Below are 23,993 nucleotides of genomic sequence, written 5' to 3'. Positions count from 1 at the left end.
TTGTACTTCATTTTTCTTAAAATGTGTCGTTCTGGAAGTCATGTGAAGTCACGTGAAGCAGAGAGCTCTCACTCCAGAGACTACTTTCATCAGTGCAACTTCAAAACCAAGAAACCTTAGTCTTTCGGCAGCCCTCGAGTCTCTTTCCCTTTGGCCGGCCCTGCCTTAGACTCTTTATTTATTTTTTTTAAAATTAAATTTATTTATTTTCAGCATAACAGTATTCATTATTTTTGCACCACACCCAGTGCTCCATGCAATCCGTGCCCTCTATAATACCCACCACCTGGTACCCTGCCTTAGACTCTTGAGCCGTCACAGCCTTGCCTGGATCTTTCTTTAGAAAGATCAAGACCAAACCAGGTTCCAAGGACTCCAGGGAAGACGGGACAGGCAAACAGCCTAGCCGGCAGCCACGTCCCTCCTCCGACCACGCGGGGGCGTTAGAGCGCCTCCATGGGCTCCGGGCCAGTGGCCCGCTAAGGAGACGACTCTGCGGGTGTGGGCGGAGCAAAAGGCGCCCCGGCCGGGACAGGGGGCAGGAAGTGAGGAGGTGGGGCTTCTGCGATGGGGCAGGCGCTTGCGCAAGTCCGGTCGGCGGAGCCTTCGTTTTCGCCACTGCTAGGGTCTGTCCTGGTGGGGACGCGTTTGCCCTTCTTTTACGAGTTGGGCCGGGCCCAAGGGGCGGGGGCAGAGTGCTCGAGTTGGGGGGGAAGAAGGTCTTCGAGGTGGAAGGACTTCGGGGGGGGGGGGTACGGGGTGAGGGGGGAGGCTCGTGAGCACCGCAGGGAAGGTTGGGGTGGCGGAGCCTGGGGGGCAGGGACGAAGGGGCGTCCGGCCGGGAGTGGGGAGGGCCGGCGTCTGCGGTCGGGGGAGAGGGGCGAGTGGAGAAGGGGTGCGGGAGAGCCCCGCCTCAGCCGTCCCTCCCGTCCCGGCGTGAAGTGCAGGGACCCCAGGATGCCCAGCCAGCCGGGGAAGAGCAAGTCGGCAGGTGCATGTGGCTTCCGGGAAGCGAACCCTGCCTCTCCCCTCAGCCTTACCTTCTCTTCAGCGGCTGTGTTTGTTTGTTTGTGTAAAGTAGTAGTCTTAACGCAGCCCGGCGTGCCTCTCACGGACACCTTCCCCTGTGGAAAACCGCTCCTAGCCGCCGGAAGCAGCCCGGGAGGCAACCCCTCTCTCCCCTCCTCCCTCTGAAAGCAGAGAGCCTAAAAGTTTTCCTGCCTAAGCCCTGCCACGAAGAAGGGAACATTTCCTGTCGCAGCAGCTCCCCGGAGTTGTGATCCTTCCTTCCTGAAGTCGGCTACGAATGCTGCTCCTGACACGCTTTAAAGAATGTCACTTGCGTGCGTGGACAGGAGCGACGGTGTTGTGGCGCCGTGCGGTCCTCAGTGAGAAACTGGAGTCCGGGCCGATGAGAATCGCTCAGGGGGAGCTCAGGGACTGGCGGGCTCTGGTGACGGCCGCCAGCGCTGTGTAACCCTCGCAAAAATGATGCGGGTCTCTCTGCGGCCTCTCAGCCGTGGGGGCGAAGGGGGGTGCAGCCTGGCATTGGGAAGCTGAAGAACCGAGTCTGTTGCCTTCCAGTTTATTTATTTTTTTTTAAAAGTCTTCCATCATGGGTGTACTTTGCTTGAGTGATTATTCTAAAGTACACGTCCTATCTTTGCCAATCTGACAGCTGTTGCCATAGAAACCAGAGAAGAAATAGTCATTTTCAGCAGAGTTGTTAAAACCCGTCTCCCAGGCTTCGGCTGCGGGTGCCAGTGAGTGCTGTCCTTGCTCGCTCTGAGATGGTCCTTGAAGAATTAAGGATCTGACATGTTCGTAGAGGCTAACGATCCAAGTGGTGTGATTTTTTTTTTTTTTCTCACATCATTAATTTAGTAGTCTTAGAAGTTTGCCAGTTATGTTTGTTGACCTGCTACGGTTCTTTGAAGAGGAAGTGTCAACCCTGATTCTTTCTTAGGCTCTGTGTAGTCTAGTGTTGGCTCTTTGAAAACGTATAAATAGATTTCTTCCCCAATCCTTTACCCTTTCTTAAGGATAAACGAGGGATTGCAAAATATCAGGCACTATTTCTGTTCTAAATGACACTTGACTGTCAGTGAAACAGATGATAGTGTTTCTAGTTATGTTCATGTAATGTTTGGGGCTTTTGCTTATATCTTCTGTGTCAAATTTTTTTTTTAAAGATTTCACGCAAGACATGAGAGATGAGCAGGAGTTTGCTTGCGGTAGTCACAGAGCTAAGCAGTGCTATAGATGTGCATAGAAATAGAGACGCGAGCTTTTCTGAAGGGTGTAAGTAAATCGGTGGGTCTAGAGCTTAGGAATGGGCCAGGGAGACCTGGGGTAAGATGCCTGGAGAAATAGTGGGCGGTGGTGTTAGGAGAGGCTTGGTCTTCTATATAGAGGAGTTTATGGAAGCCCATGGAAACCACTGGAAATTACAAAAGTAGTTGCCCTTACTGGTTTTGGGGCTTAAGAGTAATAATACATCCTGTAAAAATTTAAACAGCACAGAAATACATGAGATGAAAATACTAAATCCTTTACATCCACCATTCTGCCACTCAAAATAACCATAATGAATAGTTTGCTGTGTTTTGCTTTAGATTTATTTATATTTATATATACTAGCATATTTCAGCATTGCTATTTCTGTAAGTTGGGCAGAGATTTTTGTTTGCTTTATTTTCTGTGGTATCTCAAAAATCCAGAATGGCATGTGGTATGGCATGTAGGAGGCACTCATTAAATATTTAATGAATGAATAACATCATTCAGACATCAAAAACTGAATGGGGTCTAGTGTAGGATTGTTTGGCCGAGGTGGTTAAAAAGGTTTTTGTTTGTTTGTTTTTTAAGTTCGTTGCCAGCATTTTAAAACTGATAACTTTTCACATTAAACTTGAATTTCTGACTTTTCTTGAAAAGACTGAACTGTGGCAACACTAAGCTCAAGTTCCTTTACACTTGTTGCATCTTCTTTAGGTGGACATGAACCTGCATTTACTTAAGTATGACTTTGCCTGGACCCTACAGACTTGTGCTATTGAGTACAGTAGCCACTAGTCACCTATGGCCATTTTGTTTCAAATGAACTAAAATTGAGTTCATTAAGAATTCTGTTCCTCAGTCACACCAGCCACATTTTGAGTGCTCAGTAGCCATAGGTAGGAGCTACCATATTGAACAACGCAGACACATTTCTATCATTGCAGAAATTTCTGTCATGCAGCACCGGTTTACACAACTGAGTTTGCCATTCCTGATCTACAGAATTTTTGCAAGTAGCATTTGTTGTTATTTTTAAGAATTTTTAAGATTCGTGTCTCTTTTTGCTATTACACAGATCTCCAATTTAAAAAAAATGGCTGCATAGTACTTAACAATGTAGGACTTTATGTGAGTAGTGGGAGTAGGATTCTGTTGTCTGATTTGCATTTTAGAAAGATTGCTTAGTTCTAGTTTGGGGGGGGTGATGAGCTGGAGGGGTAGGAGTTGGTGGTTTAATAGGCAGAGAGAGTGGAGGGTATATAGTAATCCACAATTTAAGGCCACAGAGCCTAGGAAAGGTAGATTGAGATATTAAGGAGGCAGAATTGACATGACTGATTTAATGTGGATTGAGATTTTTTTTTAAAGATTTTATTTATTTGACAGACAGAGATCACAAGTAGGCAGAGAAGCAGGCAGAAGAGAGAGGAAGAAGCAGGCTACCTGCCGAGCAGAGAGCCCGATGCCATGCGGGGCTCTATGCCAGAACCCTAGGATCAAGGCAGAGGCTTTAACCCACTGAGCCACCCAGGCTCCCCTGGATTGAGATCTTTTGTATGGTAGAGTCACTGCAGAGATTATCCAGAACTGATTATCTAGAACTGATTCAGTGTTGAAGATTGGGAGTTCGGCTTTACAAAGTCTAGAAGGAACCCTTAGCTAATTCTAATAAGCAGCATGCGTAATGTCAAAATGTTACCAGCTTGTATAGGTGTAACTTACACCGTGTAACTTCTTAAGTCAGAGATCACTTATTTACAAGATACGGAAACTCTTTGAAGAAAGGGAATTGGTTTTGGAAGAAAGTAAAAGCTCATGAAGCTCAGTTAAATTTAGAAGTACAGTGGGCTCTTGGGAAAAGGATGGTTTGAATCTTGCCCCCCACCCCGCTTTTCTTCTCCCTGAGACTTCATGACCTTTTCCTTTCCTCGCATTGATTCCATTGTCCTTCCTGTTGATCTGTTTCTTTTGTAAAGGTTTTTGTTTGCAGTTCTTGCTTGCATATTGCTTTGTGTTGCCATAGCACCAACTATAACTCAGGTTATACATGCCTTTACTCCTTTGCCTGATACTGCCTCACCAAAAGTCTTTTCTGTGTTGTATATCCACTCCTGGTTCTGAAGCCAGTGGCAGGGGTCTCTGGGAAAGATTGAAAGTCCGGCCCTGTCCCTTAAGTTGAGGCTGTAGGATGCCATTATAAAGGGAGTGTGATCAGGCAAGTGTCTGAAGCTTATCTCATATAGTAAAGGATCTAAGAATGTGGGTTTGTGTTGTTTTTGCAGTTTGACTTCTAGCAAATTTTTAAACCTTAAGTATATTTTCCCATTTGAAACACTTTTTCTCCATCTGCCCATACTCTTCTGCTACTCATGGATATCCTTTCTTTTTTAAAAATTCATATAATGCGTGGTACTTAATGAGGAACTATGTCTTAATATCCCTTAATAGTCTTGCTTAGATACATTTTCCCCCTCAACTCCATAACATCCATGAAGGCAGGGACTGGATTTTATGCTGCATCTGTAACTCACAAACTACCTAGCTGATGAAGAACCTTACTAGCTACTCAAATACTAATTTTGAAATTATTTTTAAGCTTCATTTATTTTACTACATTCTGCTTGGTTCAAAAAAAACAAAACAAAACTTGGAAAGTATCTTGTTAATAACATCAGATTATTATGTATCAAGTCTGGACTCATTTAAAATGGATAGTGACTCCACAAGGTTTACTTGGAGTTGATGTTTACTTAGCATGCCCTTTATTCACATGATATGTTAATAATTCAAGGTTGGAATATATAAAGTATATAAGAATTTTGAGTGACTTTCAAATAGCTTGATATATAGGTAATATGGCCTATTAAAACCGATATTCTGAAGCATCTTTCTAAATAATATTGTATTAGTCTAGTTCGAGTTAGATTTACATATTTTCCTCCAACCTTTATTGTGAGGATTTTGAAACAGAAAAATTGAAAAAGATTTTAATGAACACATCTATAAACATGACTTAGATACGATTGTTAATATTTTACTGCATTGGCTTTATGTTGCGTACGTGTGTGTGGCTTTTTGTTACATAATTTGAAATGATGAATTTTATTGATCATAAATAGCTACTTCAGCAAGTACTAAGTCAGGTGTAAGATATTCACTTACATAACCACATCACTATCATCTAATAAGCAGTACTTACCTAAAATAACCTAAAAGCAAATCCATGTGTAAATTCCCCCAAGAGTCCCAGTTACCTCCTAAAGCTGTTTTTTTTTTCTTTCACGCTAACTTCTAATCAGAGTTCACACATTGCATTTTATTGTTGTCTCTTTTTAATATCTTTTGAAAAATAGTTTAATTGATATGTGATTGATATAAAATAAATTGTACATAGTTAAGCTGTATAGTATAGGTTTTGGCCTGTGTGTAAAGCTGTGAAGCTAACACCACAGTAAAAATAGTGAACATATTTGTTATCTCCAAAACTTTATAATCTCTTTCCTGATTTTTACCTTCCTATCCTCAGGCAATCATTGATCTCTTTGAAATATAAATTATTTTGTATTTTTTACAGTTAATATTATAGAGCTGGAATCATAGAGTATGCACTTTTTTGGAGGGTGTAGGGTCTGGCTCTATCACTTGATAGTATATAGAGATAAAATTGTTTTTGTATATTGCTTTTGTATCCTGCCCCCTAACTAAATTCATTATGATATCTTTGGATTTTTTTTAAAATTTATTTTGTTTTTTTTTTTGAAAGATTTTATTTATTTGTTTGTCAGACAGAGATCACAAGTAGGCAGAGAGGCAGGCAGAGAGAGGAAGGGAAGCAGGCTTCGCTCCAGGCAGAGAGCCCCATGTGGGGCTCCATCCCAGGACCCTAGGATCATGACCTGAGCCAAAGGCAGAGGCCTCAACCCACTGAGCCACCCAGGCACCCCTATCTTTGGATTTTAAAAATAGATGATCATGTTACATAGGCCTAAAGGCCATTTAGCTTATATGTTGCTTGTCTGTGTGCCATTTATTTAATTAGACATTTATTCATTCTATCGTGTTGACTAGGATCTCCAGTACAATGTTGAATTTAAGTGGTAACTGTGAGCATCCTTGACTCAGTACTGATCTTAGGAAGAAAATATAGTCTTTCTCCAATAAATATGCTGTTGGTTATAGTTTTCTATAGGTGTCATAGTTTACTGAGTTTTTTTTTTAAATCAGGGTTGGATGTGGGATTTTATCAAATGCTTTTTCTAGGGCACCCTGGTGGCTCAGTCAGTTAAGTGTCTGCCTCAGCTCAGGTCATGGTTCTGGGGTCCTGGGGTGAAGTGCTGCGTTGTGCTTCTTGCTCAGTGGGCAGTGTACTTCTGCCTCTGCTTTTGGCTCCCCCTGCTTGTGCTGCTCTCTTTCTCTCTCCCTCTGACAAATAAATAAATAAAATCTTTTAAGAAAAAGCTTTTTCTTTATCGAGATGATCATGTAGTGTTTCTTTTTCAGTAAATAGGGTGGATTAGATTGCTTTATGAATTTTTATTCAAATTCAAAATTACATTCCTGGGACACATCTCAGCTGGTTATGAAGTATTCTTTTTATATATTGTTGAATTCGATTTTCTAAAATGCTGTTTTGTATCTATGTTCATGAGAGATATTACTCTATAGTCTTGTAATTTTTTTCTGGCTTTAGTATCACAGTAATGCAGATCTTATGGAATAAAATATAAACTATTAATTTCTTTTAAATTTCCTGGAAGAGTTTTAATAGAATTTTTATTAATTCTTTCTTAAATGTTTGGTAGAATTGCCCAGTGAAGATATTTGGGCTAGAAGCTATCTTTGCCGGAAGGTTTTTAACTACAAGTTCAATTTAAAAAAATAAACGTAAGGCTTTTCAGATATATCCATTTCTTTCTGAATTAGCTTTGGTAGTTTGTGTTTGTCAGGACATTGGTCCATTTCATCAAAGTTATGAAATTTAAATTTTTCTCTTCCACTGGTTTTAAGAAATTTGATTAGGATATGTTTCTAAGTAAGTTTCCTTTGTGTTTATTATGTGTATGGCTTTTTAAATTTCGTAGATTTGTGGGTTTACAGTTTTCATGAAATTTGGAAAATGTTGGCCATTATTTTTCTAAGTTTTTCTTTTTCTCTCTCTCTTTCTTCCTTCCTTCCTTCCTTCCTTGCTTCCTCTCTCCCTCTTTCTTTCTTTCTTTCTTTCTTCCTGTCTATCTATCTATCTATCTATATCTATCACCATCCCTCCCCTCTTCTCAGGGACTCCAGTTATACATATATTAGGCCACTCAACTTATCCTACATCTTCCTGATGCTCTGTCCCTTTTTTTACCCCCTTGGTTTTTTATTTTCGTTTTCTTGGTCCCTATTGATATGTCAAGTTCACAAGTCTTTATTTCATTGTACAATATCTAATCTGCTGTTAGTGTCATTTTCATTGAAGGCAATGTACTTTTCTTGTCTTGATGTTCTTTGTAGGTCTTTTAAAAAAACATATTCCATGTTTCTGCATAACATTCTCAGATTTTCCTTTAAGATCCTAAACACATAGGATATGGTTGCAATAACTACTTTAATATCCTTATCAATCAATGCTGTTGTTCATGTTATTTAGGACTGAGTTTTTATTAATATTTAATTAATATTAATAAATTAATAAATCAATATTTAATTAATATCCTAATTATAGTTCACATATCCTGCATCTTGGCTGCTGGTAATTTTTAATTATGAATTTTACCTTATTAGTGGTGGATATTTTTATATTCTTTTAACTGTTTTTAAGCTTTTTTCTAGAATGTGGTTAAGTTCTTTGAAAACAGTTTGATCTTTTTTAGTCTTGCTTTTAATCTTCGTTGGGTACGGCTAGTATTGCTTTTAATCTTGGTTGGGTATGCCAGAGTAGCTTTTAGTCTAGGACTAATTGTTCTCTAGTGGGGCAAAACCCTTCTGAGTACTCTACCCAATGCCCCGTGAATTTAGAGGTTTTCCATTTTGAAGGGTAGAAATAGGCACTCTTGTCTGCCCTCCACGGGCCCTGGATGTTACTCCACTAATCCTGTCAAGTGATTCTTTCCCATCTTTAGGGACTTTCTTCACATGAATGCCCTGTTTAGAACTCATTTGAGGACACCAAGCAGATTTCCCTGCCTAACACCTTCTGGAATTCTTTCTCTGCACAGTTGTGTCTTTTCTTGTACTCTGCTCTGCAGGGTCTTTTTTCTGTGGCCTACTTGAACTCCCAACTTCATGTCTCCAATTTAGGAACATTGTTGGGCTGTGCTAGGTTTCCCCTATCTACACAGTGGCCTGGAAATTCTCTAGGTAGGAAGGTGGGGCAATTGTAGGGCTCATCACATTTGTTTCCCATCTCTCAGGGGTCACTGGTCTTCATTGCCTGATGTCCAGTGTGTTGAAACCATTGTTTTATTTATTCTGTTTTTTCATTTGCTTTCTGGGAGGATAAGTTTAGCTTATCTTATTCCATCTTGACCCTAGTCAGTAGTATGAGGATTATATTTGAAAGGATCAGATTGTATTTTAAAAAATACATTTTTAAACTTTGATTTTACTGTTCCATTACATGCTTTTCCCTTTACTTACTGCCGTTGCTAAACCTACTGTTATTTTTGCTTAATTCATTTTGTATTTCCCAATAATTTAACTGTTAAAATAAAAAGATTTCCCCCAGCTGAAACTAAAAAATGAAAAGGAGAAAAAAAATACAAATTTCTAAGGATGTGTTGTAGAGGGGAAAAAAAAAGTGAGTAAAAGCTGTTTGGTTTGTATTGCATGGGCGTGGTGGTAGAAACCCAAGGTATTTCAGTCTGAAATATGTCAGGGGAAGAACAATTGACACACCTATTTCTTAAGAGTTATGTTCCCAGTTTTGTAAATACATATTTTCCAGAGATATTTTTAACTTATTTTTGTGTGTGTGTGTTCCAGATAATCAAGGAGAAGAAAGATGAACTTAATCTATGGACTGCAGTCTACTACTAGAAACTGTGTTTTCTTCCGATTTCATTTGCTGGCCCACTGGAGAAGATCTAACACACGAGCTGTAACCTCATCAGACTGCCATCAAGTACAAATTAATCATATAGTTAATAAGTATCAGGGTCTGGGAGTAAATCAGTATGATAGGTTGACTTTTCTGCCTGAAAATTTTTCTTTCTCTAAGACCTTCAGTAATGAAAGACCAGGATGCCCCTTGAGCATGAGATATAAGGAAATTGGGATGGTTACCCCAAAATGTACTGTGTGGAATGACTCTTCAAGACAACTACAGATAAAAGAAGTTACAGGAGTTCCTTCTCTTTCACTATTGCATCCTCTGAACTGTCTTCATGAAAGAGACATCAGGAGTTTCCACACTTCACCTCAGTTTCAAGCTGCTCCGGTTCCTCTCTTGTTGATAATTCTCAAGCCAGTGCAGAAACTATTTGCAATCATTGTAGGCAGGTAAAAAAACTTAAAAAAAACTTTTATATTACAATGTATTTATAAAACTGTACTTTTAACTAGATTTCCCACCTATATTTAGCTCAAAATTCAGTTTCTAAACAGATGGTTCTACCCCATTTTGTTAAGTATGATTTAGTAATTTTGAAATGATTTACTGCATATTATTTTTTTATGATTTTATTTATTTATTTACTTGGGAGAGAGAGAGAGACAGACAGACAGACAGACAGAAGGGGGAGGGGCAGAGGGAAAGGATGAGAATCCTAAGTAAACTTTGCACTGAGCACAGAGCCTGAGATCTCTGAGCTTTACAGTCCTGAGATCATGACCTGAGCCGAAATCAAGAGTTGAATGCTTAACCAACTGAGCCACCCAGGTGCCCCAATTTACTGCATATTATAGTATAAAAATATGATCTTTAAAAAATTACCTTATATAGATGCTTTTTAAAAGATCTTATGTTTGTGATTACAAGAATGAGAAATGTTGGTTATAGCTTGTAATAAGAGCAGTACTTACAAACATATGTGTTTAGTTTACAGAATCTGAGGCAGTGGGTCATGAAACTGAAGAACTTTACTTATTTAAGAATGGGCTTATTCCTAGCCAGGTTAATGCTTAACTAGCATTTATTTTTTCTATTCTATTTTTCTAGGCAATATTTTTCTATTCTATTTCCAACATATCTTTGTTATTTTCTCTTGGGTAGTCCTTCATAATAATTATGTTTTTACAGTTAATAGTATCTTATATTTAATTTAGAACCCCCCCCATAAATAATCTTGTTTTGTCTTATTTGCCCCATTTATTAAAGAAAGGTAAAGTCAAACATTGTCTCCTCATAAAGCTTTCTGACATTTGATGATTGTGAAGGCCCTTCTAGCCCTCCTACTCCCATACTAACTAAACCAATTTCCTTTCTATCAGAAATTGAAAACTTCTATTCTCTTAATATATTGTGTTCCTTATGATTTGACACTGGCACCCAGAAAAAAATACATTTGTGGTAGCTGTTGATGTAAGTAACAGCTGTGAGAGAAAACCAGAGCTAGACAATAGTTAAAGCAGTAAATACAGATTTTATGCAGGACTTTTGCAGTAGAGGAAGAGAGACCTAAGTATGGAACCAGAGTTAATTTTGAATACAGCATGGGCAAGAGGGAATTTATAGAGTTAATTTTGAATACAGCATGAGCAAGTGGGAATTTATAGCCAAGGAGCAGGGTGAGGTTTGGTGGATGAAAAATTGCTAGGAGGAATCATTAGGAATAAGGGGGAATTCTCTCTAACATGACCCTACCAAGCTTCTTGCTGAAGACAGGTAAGGGTGATCAGATATCACTTGGGGGCTGGTGAATGATGATGAACCTAATCAGATACTGAGGGTGATCAGATACGGAGGATGGGGGATTCTGGGTAAACTGATTTAGCAGGACTCTTGCTGAAACTGGACAATGGAGAGAGAAATACAGAAGTCCAAAGGTGAGGCCTTGTTGAAAAAAGCCTGAGTAGAGTCTGGTGGAAGAGAGAATCTTTGTCACAGCTCAGCCCAGGTTCTTAGGCCAATGGCTCTTTATCGTCCTTTTTAATCATTATTTTTAACTTTTTGTTTTTGTTACTATTATAACAACATTTTCTTTTAAGCTGTGTTTTCATAATTTTAAGCAAAAAATACTAAGTCATATAAAGTTTAAGTAGGAAATAAGTCTGGCCTAAGTTTCTTCAGGTTGAAACACTTTGAGGCATTTTAGGTGTGTCACTTAATAAAATTAAGATAACTTGAAGTTATTTTATAAGACGAATTGTGTCAAGAGAATAATGTATTTATCTTAAATTTTTGTTAGGATTTCACAGATGACCTTACAAGGGCAAATTTTGCCCCGGTGTTGAGAACATTGCTTATCAAAATGTCTGTGAACCCCAGTAAACAACAGAGAGTATTGTTGCCTGGTAGAAAGTAGACCTCCTCCTGTGTTAACCATACCGTCTCTCATTTCTTTATTTATAGTGTTTAAGCCCTTATTACTTCTCCTTTGTCATGTTCTTGAGGGGTAGTGGACTTTTTTCTGGTGAGCAAGACTTACATCTGAAATCAGTCCTGAGGTAGTTTCCCTTATACCTTGCTGAAGTACTGGCAGATAGTAGTAGTGCCAGAAGTCTCATGAGCAGTGCGGAGGATCATGGTTAAAGGAACAGATTATTGTTACCATAATCTACTCAGATGTTTATGGGGGCAGTTCATCCCTACTCAGTGGTTAAGTGCTCAGACTCTGGGATCACATTGTCCTCCTTGCCTAGTTTGCCCTTATCCCTTCTGCAACCTTGGGCAAGTTGCTTCACTTCTCTCTCTGTCTCAGTTTTCTTTTGTCTAACGGGGTTATTGTGAAGGTTAAATTAGATGACATATGTGTAACAATTCGAATAGTGATTTGCATGTGGTAAACAGTCAATAAAAGTTAATTAATCAAGTTGTGTAAAATAGATACTCACTTAATGTTCACCTTTAAAATAACTGAAGAAGAAAATGTGTGTAATGAACATTAGAATTTTTAACTATAGTTCTATATAACTGATTACGTGTTTATCATTTAACTAAGAATTTTATAAATTGAAAAAAATTAATCTATACAGAGAAATATATCAGAAAAATTCAAGTGTTTGAAGACATAAAATCCCAGCATAAGATTAAATTTTGGTGATATGTGCTGATACTCTTCTCAGGACTTTGAATTTTCTTTTTACTCTAGGGGCATAAGGAAATGGTGGCAGGCACTTCCTCCTAACAAGAAGGAACTATTTAAAGAAAGTTTAAGAAAGAATAAATGGAAGTTACTCCTATGTTTCAGTAGTTTTGGATTGCTGTTTGTAGCGTTTTATTTTACTCACCTGGAAGTGAGTCCTGTCACGGGAAGGAGGAAGCTACTATTATTGGGGAAGGAACATTTCAGACTTTTATCAGAACTGGAATATGAAGCAGTAAGTATTAAGAATTGTTTGTAATTAGATGGCTTAATATAATACTCAAAGCAGGAAAGTTTCTTCAGATGAAAGATGCACTACTTTTTAATGTTGATCTTTGATAGAAAATTAGCATTTTCCCAAAAGGCCCCCAACTTTTTGTACTTAGTATTCCTACTGCCTCCATTGCTTTTCTTCTCACTCACCCAGCTAACTCTTGCTCATCACATGTCACCTTAAATGTCACTTTCTCAGGAAAGCCTCCCTTGATTATCCAGGCTGGGTTACGCAGGTTGGCTACTTTAGGCTCTAGGGGTATCCTTCATCCAGACTAAATTATGAATGAGCTCATTTGTATTTGTGTCCAGTGCTTGGCTCTATTGTGGTCCAGTCTCCTACTTTTGTTTTCTCTTTGCATACTGTACTGTCCCCTTAAATCACTTATCATGAGGGTAACATAATTATTTGCATAATTATTTATTTGCTGATCTATCTCCTTTGTTAGCCTAAGCTCTGTGGGAACACAGACCCTGTCTGTTTCATCATTTTTATCTTAAGTACTAGCACAGTGTACAAAGTAATGCTTAGTATACACATATTTTAGATAAGTAAGTATGTAATAGAATTTTGTACCTTGAAAGTAATCTAGAATAGGATTTTTTTTCTGAAATATCATTTCTGGCAATTTATTATATTTTTTGGATGCAAAATAAAGTTGGAATTCAGAAGCCTTAACTCCTTAGCAAGTATGAGATAAGTTAAGCATTTTATACCACTAGAGAGTTTCTTGAGGACAGATCCTCTTTTTCCAGTTCTTAGCACACATATATAGCATATACTCAGTAATTTTTGAATTAAAGTCTCATAGTCTTATTTGACAGTTTTGGCATGGCTGAATCTTTGTGGCTTTTTATTTCAATGAATCTTCTGAGTTTGTCAGTGGAAAGTTACCATTAAAAAAGAAATAACAATTTTTTTCACTAAAAAGGTTGTTCCTAGTAAAGATAAGATGGATCTCTTCTAGTAGAATTTATACAGAGATTGGAGGTGTTTCTTAAAATGCAGGTGTCTTACCTGAAGCAAGTTTGAGGAAAATGTTCTGGAAAGATTGATGCAGGCCTAGTGTTAAATTAGTATGTCTTCTACCATTCATATCACTTAGACGCTTTAAAAAATTATGTGTTCATATATATCCTTTTTTTCACAAATGTAATAACCTGCTTGATATGAAAATTGAATCACATGTTCTTATAGAGATATTATAAAGTGCTGTTATTATGTATAATTTTGCCTACTTCAGAAGTATAGTAATATTTTTTGTTTCAGTTTACACTGGTGACTTGTGCTTTCTAAAAATGCTGTTGATACTAAAGACTATTTAGATTCTAGTACTACAGAAACATCTATTTTTAATATATCTCAGGGAAGGTTATAAACTTTTTGCTCCATATGTGAAAGAAGTTACATATTTTGTGGAAATTAAAGTAATATTTTCAGAACACCTTTAATTTTCCTACACTTAAAAGGGTTTCTCATGAATATAGCTTCAGAAAAGTGTCTTCATATGGTGGCTATTCTTACTCAACATAGTGTAGAGAAAATGACATGTCTATTCTAAAATTTCAGAAATTTCCTTCGATTCTGTGTGAATAAACCTTTAAAATTAATGAAATGTCCTTTTTTTGGTAGAAGTTTTTTTTTCATTAAGTATAGGCTGTTCTATTCAGTAGGTTATGAAAGTGATTTTGTTTTATATTTCCTTATGTGAAATCTTTTTCCCCTAGGCAAAGTTTTGTTTTCCAAAATATTTAGGAAAAGTAGAAATCATATTTTAGCATTTTATTTGTTTATAGGCTAATAGAAAAGATAAAAGTTTTATTTCAACCAATTTATATGAAAAATCTTAGTTATTAGAATTCATTCCATTTGTGAGAAATCACATTGCCTTTGCCTGAATAATTCAGATTTAAGGATCTGAGTGTTTAGTATATGTAGATTTTTACATAATTAAAAATTAAAATGTTCAACAATAAGTAGCCATATAACTTTTCATGAAGCAGTATAAACATTTTGTAGTAGAGCTACAACTCTCTTAAGATAAAGATGACTTTTTAATCTTTCAGTGGATGGACGAATTTAAAAATGATATGCTCACTGAGAAGGATGCCCGATACCTAAAGGTTAAGGAGGTGGTTAATCATTTGATTGAATGCAATAAAGATATTCCAGGGATCTCTGAGATCAATTGGATTATTCATGTGGTTGATTCCCCAGATGTAAATGCCTTCGTGCTTCCAGTAAGTGAAAGTTCTCACACCTAATGTTTAATTGTTCAATTTAATGTCCTTGTTTTTTTAAGGTGTCCACTTGCTTACATTATTTTCTTTATGGTACAGAATGGACAAGTGTTTATCTTCACTGGGCTTTTAAATAGTGTGACTGATATCCATCAACTTTCCTTCCTTCTGGGCCATGAAATAGCACACGCAGTACTTGGGCATGCTGTAAGTACCTAGAATGAATATTTTGTTCTTATAATACCGCTTTGAAGTTAGCAAGTTAAATCTTTTAAAATTGACTTTTCAGTTTTCTTTTTCTTTAAAAGATAGAATTTTAATCTTCAGTAATTGACTTATTCTGTTACCTGAAAAAAGATGATTGGGTAATTGTGAGAATTTTTATGGTCTTTAGTATTTGGTACCTGAATAATTAGTATTTCTCTTAAATAGTATTGTTATCACCTGTCTCTTTTGCTAAAAAGTAATTATTCTCAACATCTAATTACTTCAAATTAGATTTTAAACTTTCCATAATTATTAACATACTTGTAATCTGTTCAGAAAATTAACTATATGAAAGTGATATTGCTATTTAAGTGGGTAAATCAGTTTTCTTACTTTTTTATTCATTCTCAGAGGATTGCTTGGAGCATCTCAGAAAATCTCTGGAATGATATGCCATATATAATTAATGCAGAGTAATAATAATGATGTCTTGCCATTTTATAGTTTGCTGAGCTTTTAAATACATACCTTCTCAATTATAATTTTAATAACATTCTCATTAAGTATGTATTTAATATCTCTATATTCTGTATGAGGAAACTCATGTTTAAAAAGACTCTAAGTAACATGAGTAATGAGGCCAACTGACAGATTGGGATTTCAACCCAGTTCTTGTGTTTGTAAATCCAACACTGCTTCTTTTTACCATAGTTACCTGATTATTGGTAGAGCTTATTTTAATGGATCATAGAATTAAGGTTGATTTATACTCCTGTGAATACACATCTGTTTGACTTGGTATGAGTCCAAAAAACCCAATATATTTATTTACTCATATATTTATTTTTATTCATTAAAAATAAACATGTCTCTCTTGTCCACATTAATTAGAAAGACATGTATTTCCTAATTGAAAACAAGAAGATAAATAGTGAAAGAATTGTGAAATGCTATGTTGGAAATGCAAATAATACTAATTTTAAATGGAAATGATAATGTTACTAATCTCTCTAAAAGTCCTCTCAAATTCTGTCTATTCCTTAAAGTATTAATAAATTGAGGTTGGCCTCAGTTGTGTTTTTTTGAAGAACAAATAGTAATTATCTCCCTCATTTCTTTTGAGTTATGGAAAAATAGAAAAAAACATTTTCCTCGAACAAATATGTATAAGAATAAATCTAAACAATCAAAATAGATTGTCTTTCAAGAAAGGGCTTCATACCTGTCAATTAGTATTGGTCATTTTTAGCATTTAAGAGATGTTCATATTCTGTGCCTTTACTTTTCTGGCCTCTAGTTCAGTGCCTTATTCAGCATATTGTTGTCATCTCAGTCAGGACAGGAATGCTAATTAGATAAGATACAAAAAGAAAATACCAGTCTTAAAAATTGAAAATAGCTATTAATATTTTTTGTAGAGGTCTTACACATTTTTTTTTTTTTAAAGATTTTATTTATTTATTTGACAGAGAGAGATGACAAGTAGATGGAGAGAGAGGCAGGCAGAGAGAGAGAGAGGGAAGCAGGCGCCCTGCTGAGCAGAGAGCCCGATATGGGACTTGATCCCAGGACCCTGAGATCGTGACCTGAGCCGAAGGCAGCGGCTTAAACCACTGAGCCACCCAGGCGCCCGAGGTCTTACACATTATCAGCAGTGTATTTTCTCTTTCAGCAGTCTCCAGTTTGATTTCATGTAGCCTTTAATGTTTTCTTTCTTCTACAAATACATATTTAAAATTTTTTTTTAGTTTTCTAAAACTCTCTAATAGCAATTATATTCTTTAATAATTAATAACAAGGATGTTCTCTTCAGTAATGACTTTATCATTTGTAGTTTTACTCTTCTGTGCTAAAATAATACCTTAATTGTTTTCATGACACACGGTTCATGTAATAAAGCAAAGAATGCTTTGTGAGGGTAGATTATATCATTAAGAGAAGTGTTCTAAGTGATTATGTTTAGTTGTCAGACTTGTTTCATACATTCAAGTAATGATTCCTATACACTCAATATCAGCATTACATTAACATTTATTAATCAGCTTTAATTTAGTAGGGAATGATAAATAATCCAGTGTGTTAAACTTGCATTTAGAAATTACTACTCAAGACAGCTATTTTAAGTAAAATTGGTTACTGTTCTAAATAAATATAAAACTTCATAAAACTCTATTTCCTAGTGAGAAATACCAGAGTGATAAAATTGCAAACTTGCATAGATGAATTATACCTCATATATTAGGTCATAAAGTCCAAAAGACTTTTATTTGAAATAAATTTCCAATATTTTTCTGAATTTTCTGTGTTTTAACTATTTCATATGTTAGGTAGTATTTAGTCTGTTCAAAGGTATAAGCTTAACGAACACATTTGGTTGCTTTAAAAAGTAACAAGTGTATTAGAAACTAAAACTTCCTGGGTTTGTCATTTTACTAATAGCTCTGTGAATTTTCGCAACTCTGTTAACTTTTCCCCATCTTAGTTTCTTTATAAAATAGGGTAATTGTACCTATTTCACAAAATTATTATGCTTGTTAATATAAGAAGTGTACATTCTTATATATCTATATAAGAATATACATTCATATCCATGAACTTGTCATTGTGTCTAAATGATGTTAGGTGGCTAGGTAAATGAATGATTGAATGTATATACACATAAGCAAGTATGTAAGCAAGGGAGGGAATGAATTAATGCACATGGAAGAAGAAGCATATGCAATTTTAGTTGGTGAAGGTCAGTTAAAATGTAAATTATTCAATGTAATTATACTTGATGAACTAGAAAATGTAGGTATATACTGTCTTTTTATTTTTTGTTGTATATTCTTAATTTATTAAAAGTAATTTTCATTATTTTGATTATTCTCAGGCAGAAAAGGCTAGCTTGGTTCATTTATTGGATTTCCTAGGTCTGATTTTTCTCACAATGATTTGGGCCATTTGCCCTCGAGATAGTTTGGCACTTTTGGGCCAGTGGATACAGTCTAAACTGCAGGAGGTAAGTGTGAGACAGTAAGTTGAATTTGTAATGGCCTGTGATGAAGATATTTTAAATATTACTATAAAGTAACAGATACCAGAGATATACCAGAGATGTTTTGACATACCATGAAATACAGCTACTAAATTTTAGTGTCTAAGTTTTCTCCTTTTTAGGAGATACTCTTCCCCTTCCTTCCTTCCTTCCTTCCTGTTTTTTTAAGACTGATTTATTCCTGAGAGAGAGGACATGCAGACATGCACACGCGCGCACACACACACACACACACACACACAGGCATCAGCAGGGTGATGGGGCAGAAAGAAAGGGAGAGAGAGGCAGATTCCCTACAGAGTGTAGAGCCAGCAGGGTTTGACCTTACTACCCTTGAGACCATGACCTATGAGAGATCAAGAGTCGGAGGCTTTAGCCAACTGAACCACCCAGGTGTCCCTTTAGGGGATGTTCTTAATAATGAGCATTCCAATTAGAAGATACTATATCTTTTAACTGATGGGGGATAGATGTGTTACAAGGGCTTAGTAACTTTTGGCTAACACAGTACTGTGTGTGTGGGGGTGAGGTACAAAGTTATTGGTCTAAAGGAGAGAAAACCTGGTCACAAATCCTTTCCTCTATATCTTTACCTTTAGATTTTTCAGTTTTGTCTCTCATAGTGACTGTGGTGTACTTACTATGACTTTTCCTTTCCCCAAATATTTGCATTCTGATGGGAAACTCTTAAAACCTGTAAATTTTTATGGGCATAGTGTTGCTGAAGCTGCTTTACCACCCTTGTCTCCTTACTCCCAGTTAAATTAAAATTACCTGGAAAATACTGAAAGGATAATCTTTTTTTTTTTTTTTTTAAAGATTTTATTTATTTATTTGACAGACAGAGATCACAAGTAGGCAGAGAGGCAGGCAGAGAGGGTGGGGAAAGCAGGCTCCCTGCTGAGCAGAGAGCCCAATGTGGGGCTCCATCCCAGGAACCTGAGACCATGACTTGAGCTGAGCCACCTAGGTGCCCCTGAAAGGATAATCTTATTAGGTGTTTGTTAACTTTCATTTTAGTACTTATGTATGTTGATAATCCTTTTAAAATTTATTGGTGTCCTCATTTTGTTCAGAACACTTCACTACTGAAAGTAGGTCTTGCAATCTTGATAATTGCTTTGTTAACTACGATTAATTATTTTGTTTTACATATTTTTTTTTTTTCATATACTTTCTCTTGTCCTGGGAGGTTTGGTTATTCAGGAACAATCTGTTATTTGTTTATTTAATGATTTGTGGAGGACCCATCATTGTGCCATCTGGATGCTGTTTAAATCTAATGTGTAAAATGAGACAAAATGCTTTTGAAATTGGATAACTAAGTCTTGTATTCAGTGTTACTGTATCGTCTGGCTGCATTTACATCGAAATAAAGGTTCTTAAAAGGAAGAAAAAGAATTGTAATTACTTAGGTTATAGGGTCTCATATTTAGAATTTTATTTCTTTTATTGATATGCTGGGAAGTCAAAGGAGTTAATGTGGTTTTCCCCTCATTTATCAGTATATAGCTTTTTTCTGTAATGTACTTTGAAGATTTTGTCATGAGAAAGATAACTTGTAGCTGTTTCTCCCTTGAAAATACTTCATGAATCGGGCTACTTCATATAATTTTTTAATAATTAAACTAAAAATAAAGTAGGGATTACTTCTTTTGAGCTCTTTTTCCCTAAATCAAGACTCCCCCAGTAATTTTGGTGATGAGGGAAAGTTTCTCTAGACAGCTTTGCTCCTTATGATTGGAGAGCAGGAGGGGATGCGGATAGGGAAGTCATAAAGGAGGGGGAATTGCTGGCATTCATTTGTCAGAGAAAAGAAGAAACAGGAGTCTTCACATAACCATTGGGGAGTCATATTTTTGTAATTTTAAAAGATTTAGGTATAATATAGTAGCCCACACAGAGTGCTACCACGTAGGGTTTTAGAAGCTGTGATAAGATTTATTGGTTACTTACCATATGTTAGGTATTAGGATAAACACTAGATTAATTATGGATGGGGTTAAGAATACTAGCTGTGAGCAGATGGACCTATATTTGAATTTAGGCTCTGTTAGACCTAAATTCTATAGAACCTAGGCAGATTACTTCACTAATTATAGGTCTCAGTTTCTTCATCTATAAATTGACATATTACTGGCTAACTCAGAGTACTGTTATGGGTTTAATGATGCATTTTGTTTTATTTTATTTTTATTTTTTTGAAGATTTTATTTATTTATTTGACAGAGATCACAAGTAGGGGGAGAGGCAGGCAGAGAGATGGCAGGAAGCAGGCTCCCTGCTGAGCGGAGAGCCCATGTGGGGATCAATCTCAGTACCCTGGGATCACGATCTGAGCCCAAGGCAGAGGCTTTAACCCCTTGAGCCACCCAGTCGCCCCTAAGATGCATTTTAAAGTAGGATCCCTCAATCTAAGCCTGTTGACATTTTGGACTAGATAATTCTTTGTTGTGGGGACTTGTCCCATGCATTGTAGGATGTTTAGCCTCTAAACATCTGCTCTGAACATCCGACCTCTACCCACTAGATAGATACCAGTAGTACTTTCACCCACATCTGCCCTCCCCCACAGTTGTGACAATCAAGAATGTCTCCAGGGGTGCCTGGGTGGCTCAGTTAAGTGTCTGACCCTTGATCCTGATCAGTTCGGGTCATGATCTCTCGGCACAGGTCATGATCTCAGGGTCATGAGATTGAGCCCCACATCAGGCTTGTGCTGAGTGTAGAGCCTGCTTAAGATTCTGTCTTTCCCTCTGCCCCTAAACCACTTGTGTGCACTCTCTCTCTCTTCAAAAAAAAAAAAAAAAAAAAAAGTCTCCAACATTTCCAAATGTCCCTGGGGGACAAAATCATATTCAGTTGAGAACCAGTGATTATAAAGCATTTAGTGTAGTACCCAGTACAAAGTAAGGACTCATTAAATAGGCGCTGCTATTATTATTTCCTCAGTTTATCCTGTCTGCAACCCTAGGAGGTTGGTGCTGTTGCTACTCCATTTTACATATGATGCAACCAGGCTTAGAGAGGTTAAACAATTAGCCAGGGGTTCACAGTTAGTAAGTGTCAGCATTTGGACTTGAGTCTAAGTTTCTGTCCTTTAAAGCCCATGTTTTTAACCAGTTATGCTATCAGTAGACTTGATGGACCCCTGCAGACTGCTCATTGAGAGTGATGACATGATACAATACAGTTAAACAGCCTAAAAAAGACATGATTGAGAAGGAAGAAAGTCATATCTAGTAGTCCATGTACTATGGATTAGATTGATTATATTATTTTTAGACATCACTGACATGTAGCTACCTCTGAAAAAGTGTTTCCTCTATTAATAACTCTGTTCTCAAAAGTCCTGCCTATTGATCCATCGCATACAAATTTTAGTACTTACTGAAAATTAGAATTTAACTGGAAAGCATTCACATAAATACAAGTAATTAGGAAAGTTAAAATTATGATATCTATTTGTATTTTTTAATTGAAGTTGAAAGAAAATTTCATTTCCCTAACTAATCAATACTTAGGAGAGAAAGATAGCATTAAGATAATTTATCAAAGAAAGGAAAGTCTGCTCTATGGTTAATTTTCTAACTGAAATAAATTCTCTGGTAGTGTCAGTGGTTATTATCTAGCTATATTTTTTTCAGTTTTCTTTAAAAATGTGAGATCTGGGGCACATGGATGACTCAGTCGATTAAGCATCTGCCTTTGGCTCAGGTCTTGATCCCAGGATCCTGGGATCAAGTTCTGTGTCAGGCTCCCTGCTTATTGGGAAGTCTGCTTCTCCTTCTCCCTCTGTCTGCTGCTCTGCTTACTTGTGCTCTTTTTCTTCAAATAAATAAAATTTTTAAAAAATTTAAAACTGTAAGAACAAAATGATCAAAATATTAAAACTTACATTAATGAGGTTTCTTTAGGGGATCCTCTACACAGTAGGTAGAGATTATAATTGGGAAAATAGAAGTGCGGGTATCCACTGCTTTCTGAAAGTTCATGTTAAATCACTTTGGTTTTAGGCTTTTTTTTCATAAAAGTAAACATACTCTTTGGATTTTTTTTGGTCAGTGAAAACAGGTACTAATGTAGGTCTTTTGTAAAAGCAAAGTAATGTGAGGCAAACTTTTGGAAAATGGGGGATACCTGTACAGTGATACTCCTACCCCATTATCCATGGGGTGTGGAGAGGGGAATATATTCAAGACCCCTAGTGGATAGGCCTAAAACCTCAGATAGTAGCAAATCCTATATATACTATGTTTTTTCCTGTATATACATATCTGTGATAAAGTTTATAAGTTAAGCACAGTAAAAGATTAACAACAGTAACTCATAATAAAATAGAACAATTATAACAACATACTGTAAAAAAATCTATGTGAGTGTGGCTTCTCTCAGAATATCTTATTGTACTGCATCAACTTCTTGAGATGATGTGAGATGTAAAATACCTATGTGACGGGATGAAGTGAGGTAAATGATGGAGGCGGTGGTGTAGCACTAGGCTGCTAGAGACCTGACTGTGCGTCAGAAGGACCGTCTGCTTCCAGACCCCTGTTGACTATGGGTAACTCAAACCATGGAAACTGAAGTCATGGGTAAGGGGGATTGCTGTACTCCATGTGATACTGTAGAGTCTCCAGAAGTCTGTAGGCATAATTTTTTAAATATTCTTTTCATGTTTTAAAATATTAATCTATGATGGAGGAAATAAAGCTGCACTTTGTTTTATATCATAGTATTCTTTAAATGTTAATCATGGGGAGCATAAAAACTTTATCCTAGATGCTCCATGAAATTAATTTCAAAAATAGCATTTTGTTAATCCTTTTACTATGGAATAAATATCCTTAATGGAGCTTCTCTTTCTTATTTCTTCTTAGTATATGTTTGATAGACCGTACAGTAGAACATTAGAGGCTGAAGCTGACAAAATTGGACTACAGCTTGCTGCAAAGGTAAATGCTTGGTAGTTGAGAAAACAGTGCCCTTCGCACAGTAAAAGATAAATGTACATTGTCTTTATGAGCTGTGGCATGAGCAGAGAATGAGAGTTGGACTGTATGAAATTTTTCATTAATACCTTTTTAAATTTGTGCTTCTAGAAGGTGATATACTATCTTTGTTATACTTCTCTCCCTTTCTTGCCGAAGGGCTTTTCTGAGTAAAATAATGTATAATTGTTTTTTTTCCCCACTCAAAGGAAGGTTTGTTCTATTGTAGCTATGATCTTAGATGAATCACCTGATTTTATAATTTAAATAAACAGAAGAACAGGCTTATTACTTTGTATCTTTGAGATTATTGTTGTTGCAGCAAATGACTGATCTTGGTTAGTCAGAGAGCAGCTCTGGGCCTGTACTATGATTTAAGTTGGCTTTTGCTCATATCTCCTTTACAGGGCACTGGGTGCCTCCCTGCCATTTTTATCATCTGTGATAACTGAGTATTATTAGTAGAATTTAATATTAGAAGTAAAACTGCATTTTTAGAAATAAGTAAAAAACAATGCCACTTGGTACATTAAATCCAAATTGTACTTGATTCCTTGTTGAGTTTCCAGTTGTTATTAAAAATCCTAGCTGTTAGAAATCACTATTATTTGAAGTTCTTATTATGAGTTTTATGGATTTAATTTCATAAATGAAGATATTATCCATCACAAAAGTAAAAGTAGTTATGTGAATGTTACATAATGAGAATTGAGTAAATTATCTGACTATATAGATTAA

The 23,993-nt window shown here is 36.5% G+C and overlaps 1 protein-coding gene across 6 annotated transcripts in view; it reads left to right on the top strand.

Annotated features, from left to right (window-relative positions):
* Nucleotides 1–528: 528 nt before the first annotated feature.
* The window catches only part of OMA1 (OMA1 zinc metallopeptidase), a 91,894-nt gene continuing 68,429 nt past the window's right edge, over nt 529–23,993 (top strand). For 4 of the 6 annotated variants that reach the window (XM_045064600.1, XM_045064596.1, XM_045064599.1 and 1 more), the window contains exons 1-7: nt 529–626; nt 9,247–9,762; nt 12,513–12,741; nt 14,847–15,020; nt 15,120–15,227; nt 18,100–18,228; nt 23,145–23,219. In XM_045064600.1, the coding sequence (XP_044920535.1) occupies nt 9,266–9,762; nt 12,513–12,741; nt 14,847–15,020; nt 15,120–15,227; nt 18,100–18,228; nt 23,145–23,219 (1,212 nt within the window). In that variant the 5' untranslated portion in view covers nt 529–626; nt 9,247–9,265. Of the gene's footprint in view, nt 637–1,023; nt 1,764–9,246; nt 9,763–12,512; nt 12,742–14,846; nt 15,021–15,119; nt 15,228–18,099; nt 18,229–23,144; nt 23,220–23,993 lie in introns of those variants that run through there. The other 2 variants (XM_045064598.1, XM_045064597.1) reach the window with 2 other exon arrangements.

Source organism: Mustela putorius, unplaced genomic scaffold (genome assembly GCF_011764305.1).
Source record: "Mustela putorius furo isolate JIRA1106 unplaced genomic scaffold, ASM1176430v1.1 tig00003853_pilon_pilon_pilon, whole genome shotgun sequence".
Taxonomy (NCBI): domain Eukaryota; kingdom Metazoa; phylum Chordata; class Mammalia; order Carnivora; family Mustelidae; genus Mustela; species Mustela putorius.
Note: the sequence above shows the minus strand (reverse complement) of the source record. Positions and strands in the feature narration are given on the sequence as shown.